Below are 13037 nucleotides of genomic sequence, written 5' to 3'. Positions count from 1 at the left end.
AATACACCAAAAGGAGAAAAGGATCTTGAGGACATGGGCACGCTGTGACTTCTTTTCATTAAGTGGCTGAGCATCAGCAGACACAGTTAAGAGGCTGGGTTTCTTTGCCGGGTCTCCCGTTGTTCCTGCACGCTCAGACTCCCGGGGCAGCATCCCCACGTAAGCGATCTCAGTCAGCCTCAGATGGATGAGTCTTGGCCAGCCCTGCCGTGCGCGCAGCATCTGAAAGCAGCAAAGTCCTCCTCTGACTCAGGGAAGGTTCAGCTCCAGGAACCGTTTTTCAAAATGCCGAGGAGCAATACCAGAACCTGCCAGCATTTTCAGCCCCTCTGAGCTCCTGTGTCAGCCTTGTATTGTTTATTCCAGTGAGCTTCAGCAATTAAGTAGAGCTCACGGAGCCCAGCACATATAATTGAATGTCAATAACAGTCAATCCAGTGTCATATTTTAGAACATACATCAGGTAGACCATCTCGGAATCTGACAAGATTTTACTGGTATGCCAGATATATTAAAAGGCAGCACACACATTATGCTCAACTGCAAAAATAAAGAAATATATTTCCATGACCTTTCTAAAAAATTTCAAGTAGGACACTTTTAGGGCAGTACATACTGTGAAGTTTTATGGAAAAGAATTTGCAATGCACCCTGTGAGTTTTATTGTTCATTACATAGTGAACATCATGACACTGGTTTTGTTCAAGATGTGGATGAAGACATGGAGCTTCTTCAGGGGACCTCTGATTTCAAGTGGGTAAACCAGCTCATACACAAATACATCATGCATGAGATTTCAACACCAGCAAAAAAGGCTTACCTATAAAGTTTCTTTGTGTGTTTCTATTTCTTCTTTTGGTGGCTGATGGATAGAGCCTTTGGTTTCTGAAACTCGGAAAATAACCTGCAAGAAGGGGAAGAATTTTAAGCATGAGTATATTGTACGAGAATATGCAAACAGGAAGGACAAAAAAGAGCAATGGAAGGTTTTGGGGGTTTTTTTTGTTTTTTGTTTTTGTTTGTTTTTGGCTTTCAAGCAACACTAGGAGAGGCAGTAAAAGAATAGTAATGACAGCAATTAGGCAGGGCTGCCACCAGCCTGTTGGGTGCCTGGGATGGAGGTTCTGACTCCCCTTGAAATCCACACTTCATCACTCCACCTTGGTCTGTGCCCTGAGGGAGAACTTCTACAAACCAAATCATCAAATCACTGGGACATCCTTTCCTGCTGGCTTCCAGCTGGGTTCAGCCAATGGGAGGCAGCAGCCAGAGATCAGAAGGAGGGACTGGAGAATCGGGGTATCATTACCTCAGCTCCCTCCCTGAGGGACCTTGGCTTGGCTGTTGCAGGGTCATGTGGCCCCATTCCGTGGTTTCATTCTTGTGCATTCTGATAATAGCTCCATCCTCTCTGGACCTTCTGCTGTTGCCAGCCCCAGGCTTCTTCGCCATCCTGGCTGGTTTCCTTTAACTCTGTTCACACCTCTGTAAATATCTCTTCTCTAAACTCTCTTTATTGCTCCTTTGAGGGTGCCATCTGTTTCTTATCAGGATATAGACAAATATAGCACCTCTGTAGGAATTAGAAAAGGCACCCAGATGGGTACAGGAGGGTTCATTATACTATTGTCTCTACTTTGGTGTATATTGAAATTTCCTAAAATAAAAAGATTCCTACCAAAAAAAAAAAAAAGGAAAGAAAAAGGCACCCCTTTCAGTGAATGGTGCCCTGCAAGTGCACTCAGGCTGGATTTCAGCTCCAACCTCCTCTCTCAGCAGATGACTTTGGTGCAGTGCATGAACTGCTCTGCCAAACTTGGAAGCTCTATAAGAGTGGGCAGGACCCCCAAAGCTGGAAAACTGCTTAAAGAGAAAGTGAGGATTGACCTGGGTCTCCAACAATATTTGGAACTTAAATGGGAAAGTGTATTGATGGCAAGGATAAGATGGGTCCAGGGAGATTCCATAAGGCAAGGAGGGTCCCTTGAAGGGAGTTACTGCAGCCTAAGAAAGCAGAGACAAGATGGAGAAGGGTTTGGTTGTTGAGCCATAAAGTGTGAGTTGTAGTTTATGATCAGAGGTGCTCCAAGCGCTTTGCTGAGATCTTTCGTCTCCACTGGTATAAGGGCTGCTGAGGCTGTGGACATTGGAAGGACTGACAATTTGGACATTTTGACATTGTAACATAAATTTGACATTTCACTACAAGGTGGAGAATTGAAGAATCTTTAATTTTGCTCTTTCATTCCGTAATGAGTTAGACCCAAGATTCTATTGCCAAATAAAAACCCTAATGAACACTTCAATATTTCAGTGATCACTGGTTGCTCCTCCAACTTTCCAAAGATGGATTTTGGTACCCAGAAGTTTCTTCTGATTCAAACCTGAGGTGGGGCCTCCTCCGTTGAGAAAGCCCAACCACATCCAAGGGGACACTCTGGGATCACGTGTAGTTCACAAGTCCAGCGAAATCCTCAGGAGAGCTGAGGAAGCTGTCCAGTCTTTGACATAAGTATCTAACATTTGGGATGGAGGGAGAAAGAGTAGTTCGTTTTAGGTAATAATTTCTGTAAGTCCCCAGTTGCGTATTCATTTGTAGGCAAGCCTACCTAAGAATTCGGTGCCTTTAAAAAACTACTCTGAAGACATTTTAGCCATATCTTCCTCTGGGAAAATGTATGCCTTGTTTTCACTGTTTGGCCTTTTTTCCAGGAACCAAGCCCCATTTTGGCCGATGTTCCGGCTCACTGTTAGAGACAGCGTGGCAGAATCCGGGTTCGAGGTCCCTCTTACCTCCCCCTAATCTCTTCTCTGCCTCTTTGCCCTGCAGATACTTGCCTGAGATCATGAATGATGGGCTGACCAACCAGATCAACAACCCCGAGGTAGACGTGGACATCACACGGCCTGACACGTTCATCAGACAGCAGATCATGGCTCTCCGCGTGATGACCAACAAACTAAAGAATGCGTACAATGGCAATGACGTCAACTTCCAGGACACGAGTAAGAAAGCCTCTTCCAGTACCAGTAACCTCCAGAGTGAAACCAGTTATAGAAGATTATACCGAAATTTTCCTTCAAGAGCAATATGTACCTTAACACTTGTGTCATTCCTACCCCATCTGCAAAGCTCTTTATAATCCTTTGGGTGGAGAGCGCAGATCCACAAAACTTAGGATGCTACTAAAATACTAAGTGCTCTTAAGGAATAGTTTCAGTGGCTGACATTCAGCTCCACCAAAGCTAAAACTGAGTTGCATCTGCCAAACGATCCATTAAAGATAAAGCAGCAAAGTAATGTTTTCCCATGCCTCCTTTCCCCATCAGCATTTATGTCTCTGTCTCAAATCCCTGTCCCTCCGCCCAACCATCAAGAGCAGAATGTTCTCCAGATCGCTCACTCAGACAAGGCGGGGCTGGGATCTGTTTCATCGCTTATGAACTGAAGGCTTAAATAGATTATTTCTTGAGCCTCAGGTTCCTTTTCTATAGAATAGGAAGCATTCCTGATTAAGGATTGTTGGGAGGTGCAAATGAGGGAGGCCATGTGTCAAGGAGCTAAGATACGATCTCGTGTGCCATGAAACTAACTGCATTAGTTCTCTCTCCAGTCGTGCACACACACCAGCCACTGACATGTGTGTCTGAAATAGAGAAATAGTAACATGCTGATGCAGTATTACACATGACTGTTCTGTTAAAGATCACAAAATCTCACAAGTGATTTGAGAGACTATTAAAGGCACATGGAATGAAACTATATTTGGGTTTTGGCTAAGTGGTTTCTAGGTGCATAAGGATAAAAGCAAGTTTTGTTGTTTTTTGTTTTGTTGTTTTAGTTTTTTAAAAAATGTATATTCTCATAGAGAGATTTCTTCGAAAAGATTTCTTGAACATAAGATGTAGAGTTGCCAGTGATTCTGTAATTTGGTCACTGAAGCAAAAGATGGTGCTTGTGTGCTTGAATTAATGAGCTAGAAAGAAACAAGTTACAGATGGAAGACATTAAGTCATCTAAGACTTAACCATCATCCTACCAAGTTGTCCCCTGCAGAAAATGTTCAGTAGTTATTTCCATTTTTTAATAACATTTTTATTGAGTTATAGTCAGTTTACAATGTTGTGTCAATTTCCAGTATAGAGCACAATTTTTCAGTTATACATAAACATACGTATATTCATCGTCATATTCTTTTTTGCTGTGAGCTACCACAAGATCTTGTATATATTTCCCTGTGCTGTACAGTGTAATCTTGTTTATCTATTCTACATATGCCTGTCAGTATCTGCATATTTTGAACTCCTAGTCTGTCCCTTCCCACCCGCCACCCCCTTGGCAACCACAACTTTGTATTCTATATTCTATGTCTATGAGTCTGTTTCTGTTTTGTATTTATGTTCTTATGGTTTTTTTAGATTCCACATATGAGCAATCTCATATAGTATTTCTCTTTCTCTTTCTGGCTTACTTCACTTAGAATGACATTCTCCAGGAACATCCATGTTGCTGCAAATGGCGTTATGTTGTCGTTTTTATGGCTGAATAGTATTCCATTGTATAAATATACCACCTCTTCTTTATCCAGTCATCTATCGATGGACATTTAGGCTGTTTCCATGTCTTGGCTATTGTAAATAGTGCTGCTATGAACACCGGGGTGCAGGTGTCTTTTTGAAGTAGGGTTCCTTCTGGATATATGTCCAGGAGCGGGATTCCTGGGTCATGTGGTAAGTCTATTCCTAGTGTTTTGAGGAATCTCCATACTGTTTTCCACAGCGGCTGCACCAACCTGCATTCCCAACACCAGTGTAGGAGGATTCCCTTTTCTCCACAGCCTCTCCAGCATTTGTCATTTGTGGACTTTTGAATGATGGCCATTCTGACTGGTGTGAGGTGATACCTCATTGTAGTTTTGATTTGCATTTCTCTGATAATTAGTGATATCGGGCATTTTTTCATGTGCCTATTGATCATTTGTATTTCTTCCTTGGAGAATTGCTTGTTTAGGTCTTCTGCCCATTTTTGGATTAGGTTGTTTGGTTTTTTCTTATTAAATCGTGTGAGCTGCTTATATATTCTGGAGATCAAGCCTTTGTCAGTTTCAACTTTTGCAAAAATTTTCTCCCATTCTGTAGGTTGTCATTTTGTTTTGTTTATGGTTTCTTTTGCTGTGCAGAAGCTTGTAAGTTTAATTAGGTCCCATTTGTTTATTCTTACTTTTATTTCTATCACTTGGGTACACTGCCCTAGGAGAACATTTTTGAGATGTATGTCAGATAATGTTTTGCCTATGTTTTCTTCTAGGAGGTTTACTGTATCTTGTCTTATGTTTAAGCCTTTGATCCATACTGAGTTTATTTTTGTGTATGGTATAAGGGAGTGTTCTAGTTTCACTGATTTACATGCAGCTGTCCAGTTTTCCCAACACCATTTGCTGAAGAGACTGTCTTTATTCCATTGTATGTTCTTGCCTCCTTTGTCAAAGATGAGTTGACCAAAAGTTTGTGGGTTCATTTCTGGGCTCTCTATTCTGTTCCATTGGTCTATATGCCTGTTTTTATACCAATACCATGCTGTCTTGATGACTGTAGCTCTATTCCACTTTAAATAACTCAAAGATTAATTTTCTAAGTGCAGGATAATTGCCAACCCAATAAACTTGATGTAAAATTTCTCAGCATCCACCATCTTTACCAAACTTCTCCTTCCCTCTTCAAAAGAGAAAATTATACAAAGTTTTAGCCTTTTCTGCTTCTCCCCTGCTCACTCCTTGGCCTCACTCCTCCCAGTTTATCCCTTCTGTCTTCTTTATCTAACAAAATGCTTTATTTTCTAGAGAAGGACTATTGGAATAAATAGTTCAAGCTACATAAGAATTAGTTGATGTTGGCCTTCATTCCCTCTCCTCTCTGACCTAAAGAGGTTATATACTTGTCAATCTGCAAAGCTTAGGGAATGTCCTTGAGAAGAGATCTTGCTCCATTTCCCCTAAAAAGAAACTAAAAATTAGCAACACCTACAAGCACCACTGTGCTCTAATCCCAGCACCGAACTTGGCCTTCTATTGTAGGATAATGTCTGTCACATAAACCACTGTCACATCTTATAGCCGTCATCTCCCCTTACTGCTTTTGACATTTTTAAAATTGCCCCTTAAATACTTGCATTTGTGAGTCCTTTTCAGAAAGAGATGGGGCCATTATTTTTCTCAGCTAGAATCTCCTGCCATTATTTGCTTACCACATTTCTAATATTCTAAATCACCTTAATAATATCTTTGTAAAGGTTATATTACTTCTTGTTCATAATACCAGTGTTTAAAACAATTCCCTTAGCAATTGTGATATCTCTGAATTTAATTAATGGGCATTTTTTCCCCTTGTAAAGGTCACTAAAGATAAATTAGAGAAAATGTTAAGAACGTGGTATATTGTAGTCAAGTGATCTTATGTGGTATTTAGATGTCCTATTTAAAAAAAAAAAAAAAAAAAAAAAAAAAGAACTGTGCTGAGTTTAGCCTTGCTTTTTCCGGGAAGGAGGGGTGGGACATTGGAAGAGCCCCAGCATTTCCTCCGCTTTAGGTAAATAGCATCTGGCAGCCAAGATGGCTCCAGTCTTTAAGGAGCAACTCAAAGAATGCATTACCACCCTGGGCCACCAGGGGGCGTTTAGGGCTATTGAGTGGAATCATTGAGCAAACGGGGAAACAGCAGACGTTTACCAGGCTTAACAGTTTCCTAAACCCTCCCAGGAACGTTATCCCACTTATACCCCGTAACAGTTCTGTGAAACAGGTATGATTATTCTCATTTTTACAGGTGAGGATGCAGAGCTTAGCGAGGCTAACTGGCTTGTCCTAATTAGCGTAAATAAAAGATGGCAGGTTAAAATCTAGGTCATCTTTGCTGTAGGAACCGTATTTCTTTCCATCAGGCATCATTGCATACATTGGGTTTGATGCTCTCACACATTTTATCAGATTTTCACGTGTCCTCAGCAAGGTAAATGTTATTGTCAGTATCTCTTGAGTTGAGGAAACTGACAGAAGTTGAAGAAACTGCCCAAGGCACATTTAATTATTCAACAAGTATTTATTATGCACCAGCTGTATACCATGGACCATTAAAGGCAATGGGGGACACAGAAATGAGCAATATACACAAAGTGTCTGCCCTCCACAAGTATACATTCTCATGGAGGGAACAAGAGAGCAAGCAATTAAATAATAGACTTGCAAATGGTGATAAGTAGCTAGTAATGGATGGAGACTGATTTGGGGCCCAGGTCTGAGAAGCATGAAGGAACGAGCAGGCCCAGAAGGCATGCTGGGCGTGCAGGGAAGATGCCAGGCTAAGATAGCATACTAGGTGGGCACCTGGGCATTGGTTTCAAGCAGAGAGAGGCAACTTTTTCTGTAAAGAGCCAGATATTAAGTATGTTCAGCCTAGACTGCCATACATGAATGCAGAGTTAATTCAGATAACACAATGGGTGTGGCTGTGTTCCAATATAACTTTACCTATGGACATTGGCGTTTAGATTTCAGAGATACAGCATTCACACATCACAAAATATTATTCCTCATTTGTTGTTTTTTTTTCTCCTAATCACTTGAAAGTAAAAAAACCATTCTTGGGATTATGGGCCATACAAAAACAAGCGGCAGGCTACACTGTTCTGCAGGCCGTGGTTTGTTAACCAATGGTTGAGTCAGAATCCATCCTTGTGCTTAGGAAGAGAACAGCCATGGAAAAAGTAGCCCAAAATATTAATAACAGGTGCCTTCCACAGCTATGTGCTGCTGCTCCTCTGAGTTCCTGCTTGCATTGTTGGTTTTCCTCTTCAGTTGTTTTCCTTTAAAAATATCCTTTCAAAATCCTTTGTAAAAGCCTGGTATGCACTGAGGTCAATAACCCTCAGGTACATAAAGAGCAAAGAATGAAATTTCTTAAAGTAACTTAAATATTGGCCAGAAGAAGAAATACATTACAGATTCCAGCATGGTGGGTATAGCCTCCCGTTGGGTCTAGGGTTCACGTGCTTTTTCAGTCATGTAATTCTGGGCATCAATTAACACTGAGTTTCAGGTGTCTATTTAGATACAGTCTGTCCACCCATCACAGACCTGCCCGTTAAAATCTAACCGGGCAAGGTGGGGTGGGGTGGGGTGCAGGGCCCTCAGATGTGGAGATGCCCAGATCTCTTGTGTGCCCTGCTCTTTCCTGGTCTGGGGTCTAACTCTCTTTTTCTATCTGTCCACACCAGGCGATGAATCCAGCGGCTCGGGGAGTGGCAGTGGGTGCATGGATGACGTGTGTCCTACGGAGTTTGAGTTTGTCACTACGGAGGCCCCCGCCGTGGATCCCGACCGGAGAGAAGTGGACTCTTCTGCATCCCAGCTGGGCCACTCCCTGCTCTCAGGCTCTCTCGTCTGCGTTGTCCTGGCCTTGCCGAGACTGTGCAGATAATCCTGGGTTTTTTTGGTCAGATGAAACTGCAATTTTAGCTATTTGACCGGCCAACTCACGTCTTTTCTTACACTCTTGGACGATGGACCATGCCACAAAAACTTACCGTTTTCTATGAGAAGAGGGCAGTACTGCACTCTGCCTCCCTTTTTGTTTTCCCAAAGAGTACCGGGTGCCAGACTGGACTGCTTTCTCCTTCCTTCAGCTATCTGTGGGGACCTTGTTTATTCTAGAGAATTCTTACTCAAATCTTTCGTACCAGGAGATTTTCTTACTTTCATTTGCTTTTATGCTGCAGAAGTAAAGGAATCTCACGTTGTGAGTTTTTTTTTCCCCCATTTAAAAAAAATAGGAAGAAAATAATTTTCCTTGCAAAATCAGGCCAAACCCCAAGACAACTGCATTTTCAACAAAGAAGTGAACAAGAGAGAAAAATAAAAGAGCTTTCACGCTCTAAGTTGGGCATTATCAGCCAACTCCCAGTGTAAGCACTTCTGTGACAAATCGGGTTGATGAAATGCTCCTGGGAGAAAGTTGGAACATTTTTTTAGTGTAGTGAAAATACACTGTTGTCTTGGAGGTCTTGCACGCTAACCACACAATGCCAAACTGATCTGGAGGTACTGATGTAAATTTAGAATTCCATCTTTAATAGGAGAGCAAAATTTGCTACGACTCAGCACCTCTCTCTCACCCTGCCCAATGTCAATTTCAGTAATGGCCCCATTTTCCTTAATTCTCTTAATGTCTGTCCACTGTATCCAATTGGCACAGGCTCTTCCCTTCATGTCCACTCACTAGTGGACCCCTGCACAAATTCATCCTCCTCGAGGATCTGACACGAAAAGAATCTTCAACAATACAATTGCTTGCTTGATGTAAATTAGATGTTTCTGCCCCATGCTCATTACAGTTCTCAAAGAAGAGTTCTTTTAATGAACCAAGAAGCAATTAGATCCATAAGTGAGTTTTCCTTTTGACCTATTTGCTTTATGTCAATTGGTTTCTGCGTCACAAGGGCATTCTCTTGCAAAATAACTCACAACAAAAAGAGTCAAGACAAAAAAAATATATATATAGTATTGACATGGAGATTTCTTTCACTTTTTTAGTCTTAGTATGATCATCTATTTTTATATCTATATATATATAAAAATCACAGATTTTAACTTCTTAATTCCAAGCTCAGGGTTGACACACCTTTGTAACGAAAATGTTTTGTCAACCAGCTCTTCTTGTTTTGTGCTGCTCAGAGAAGGGATTCCTCAATGATCTGTGAGCACCAAGAATCAAGAAAGAGAATTTTTACGTATCTAACTGTCCATTTATTAGAAGTTTGCCAGGGCACACCCTTCTCGCATGAACGTGCTTGTCCTGGGTTCTCCAGACTGTACTGAACTCATGGGCAGGGCCATGGGTGTGCAGAACTTTCCCAGTCATGGAAACTGTATGCAGAAGGAATGTGTTATTCACGCAAAACCATTGCTTTCATGTACAACGCCTTCAGCCTAGGATTCCTGCTTGGCACTTGGAGAAATGTCCTAATTCGAGAAGTCAGTTTAGAGCCACAGCCTAACTGATCCACCAGGTGTGCCAAAGCCAGGTATTACGCTCCCCCTGACAGAGAGAAGCAAAATAAACCGAACTGGGGCTTTATGAATACAGTTGGCTATCCATATGTTTTTTGGTTTTTATGATGCATCTGAGGTTGGGAAAAAGTAATGCTTCAAGACACCATGATATGCCAGTCACATGTTAATTTACCCATCGGCAGTAATGACACGTTAATGGTATTTTTCGATCTCTGTACTCATCAAGATTCTAATTAGTTATTGATTTAGTCATCGCATTTAAGTAGAACACATGCGGCACAATAGTGTTAAGTATATTTGAGCACTTTGCAAAACTGGAAGTATTTAGAAGCATCTATTGCTATTGTATGCCTAATGAAATATGAAATGTAGGATTCTAAGAGACTTTGTGGCATCTTTTCATTTAAATCTTCATGAAATTAACACTTAGTCTAAGTCAGCATTACACACTTTCAGAAAGCCATCCATTTCACCGCCAAACTTCAGTTGCTTATCATCAATTACACATAAAACATCTCTATGAAGGACCAATCATTTGTGTTTTTCATTTTGTTGTATGTTCAGAAATCCATATTGTCTTTCTCCAATAATTAAGGTGCAATACAAATTAAATCCATCGATTTTCCGGAATATTTGAGTCATAACTTGTTTTTATGGCTTTAAGCTCCAAGTCTTTCCTTTTTAAAGTATCTCCGCATTGTTTTCTGTGAACTAGATCAGAATGCCTTGTTTTCCCTGTGCTTTCACCCCCGCCAGAAAAAGGTTTTGTGCATGTGGATGAATACACATTATATTAATGAATGTGAACCCATGTTCTGTACACTCTAAACACACGGATAATATATAAACGCCTGCTTCCTTGGTTTCAGCACCTTCATTATCAATGCTGTTTGTACTGGTGAGATACAGTGATCCGCGTGAGCCAGGCAGAGAGCTGAGAGCGCTATCAGTTAATGATGCCACAGTATTAGTCACCTGCATGGATGTGGCCCAAGTATCATTCCCATTGTACTTCCTGGTTTTTATCATCATCCTACGCCGTCACAAGATTTTTCAGACTAATTTAACAAGAAAAATTTTTTGTGCCCTAAGGGAATTTGTTGAATCTAGTTAACCCATTTCAGTAAGGACTTTGGACTCTCTCCCTCCCCCTCAAATTAATTTCTCTCATTTTAGCATAGAGATAGGGGATGCAGTGATGCTCCATTTTACTTCCTGACCTGCCCTCCCTTGCTTTGCTGTCCCCTGAGTTCTGTAATCACATCATCACCTCTGTTATGAGTAGAGAGGAACGGGCTCACTGAAATCAGATGCTAGAAATTGTCGGGTGATACTCATAACTGCAAACACTTAGCTTATTGAAGTGCCTCTATTTACATGTTCTTTAGTTATAATATGTATTTTTCTAACGGAAATACACGTCTGTAATTGGTGTATATTATCCTTTGTATGTGTTATAACAAAAACTGAACAGAGGCTAAAGTCTTTAGCAGAGAAGAATGGATTGCAAATTCACGAGTTACAGCCCCACCTTATGGTTCTGTATTGAAGGACAGCCATGACAACCTTCTCTTATTTGAATGAAGGTCAAGTCGGGACCTTGATTGGAGCCATCGTAGAACACCATTACCACTAGCACTCTGACTCCCTTCCAGTGACTTACCCAGATCAGTATCTTGTATTACCTGCTTTAATCGTGAGGGATAGCAAACACTGCTTTGTCTATGCTGAAAAACGCTATTATTCATTGACAAGTGGTAGTAATTATAAAAGTACCATTCGGTAAATCAAACACACTGGAAGTATTACTGGACGCAGAACCCTGATATTTAATTTATATTCCCTGCTGCAGACATTAGCCTACTTTAATTCTTTAGCCATTACATACATGTTTTGGCTACACACTGAACACCAACTAAAGTCCCCAAGGAGGAATTAAAAACTTAGCAAATTCCTGAGTTGTGATTCTTTTACTACTTCTCTTTGCAAGGCTAATTATCAGGTGGGTCGAGTAAAGGTGGAAGTGTGAGCAAAGGCAAGTTTGGATGTATCCAAAACTTGCAGAAATTCAAACCCATTTCCATTTACTTACAGTCACTAAACAATCTGAATTTTAGCTTTAAAAAAAAGGGGCGGGGGGAAGGGGGCAGTTTAGCTTTGCTAACAGAAGAACGAGACCATAACTTAAAAATTTGCAATGTGTTCCTCCTCGGTGGAGACATTAGCCAGTGTTTAGTTTTAGGCCAAGTTCTACAAATAGAGTACTGATTTTTATGCATTTTGGAGCCTCGCTCTATCACAGTTTGCTACAGCACGGGACTCAGGCTAGCATGGGGCCGTTTGAACCTCAGTGAGAGTGGAACAGATACTGGAATCGTTGACCTTGCCTTGTAATGAGGTACTTCCATGAAAAGGCACCTCAAGGTGGCATCCTTGTGAGGTCTCTGTGTGCATATGCATAATATATACGCAGGACAAATGTGTGCACCAATCAAACCTAAAATTTTATGTGACTGTCAAATGAATATTATTTGGGTTAAGATTTTTCATTTCTGATTTGGATAGAAAATTGCTATTAATCTTGTATTAAAATAGTTTTTAAAAATCAACCAGTGCCCTTTCTGCATTTTCTTAACTATTGTCCTAGTCTAAATTTCTGAGCTTTCTAATCGTTTTGTTTGAGAACTTTTTTGAAGCCGCAATATTTTTAAAAGAAAAGAAACAGAACCGTATGTGAAATCAGCACCACTCACCTAAGTACACTTGGCATTTGAAATCAAGAGCTCTCCAGACATGTGCGGAAGAGACCATTCGCTCTTCTTTTTTATTGGTTTCTTCTCTAAGATAAAATTTAGTAGCTTGAGAACCGATGTCAGTACTTTATAAATGAAGACAGAAAAATAAGATAATCTGTGAAAGGAGTAACAGTTTCCCAATTCAGCAAATTGCACTGCTTTTTATATTTCTGAAAGT

The 13037-nt window shown here is 40.8% G+C and overlaps 1 protein-coding gene across 1 annotated transcript in view; it reads left to right on the top strand.

The window, feature by feature from the left end:
- Positions 1–12673, top strand: part of GPC6 (glypican 6) — a 971667-nt gene extending 958994 nt beyond the window's left edge. The window contains exons 8-9 of the mRNA XM_032496783.1: positions 2831–3006; positions 8270–12673. Of these exons, the coding sequence (XP_032352674.1) occupies positions 2831–3006; positions 8270–8472 (379 nt within the window). The 3' untranslated portion in view covers positions 8473–12673. The remainder of the gene's footprint in view (positions 1–2830; positions 3007–8269) is intronic.
- Positions 12674–13037: the final 364 nt, after the last annotated feature.

The sequence above is a fragment of the Camelus ferus genome, chromosome 14, assembly GCF_009834535.1.
Source record: "Camelus ferus isolate YT-003-E chromosome 14, BCGSAC_Cfer_1.0, whole genome shotgun sequence".
In the NCBI taxonomy this organism is placed as follows: Eukaryota; Metazoa; Chordata; class Mammalia; order Artiodactyla; family Camelidae; genus Camelus; species Camelus ferus.
This window is presented reverse-complemented; position numbering and strand designations above follow the sequence as displayed.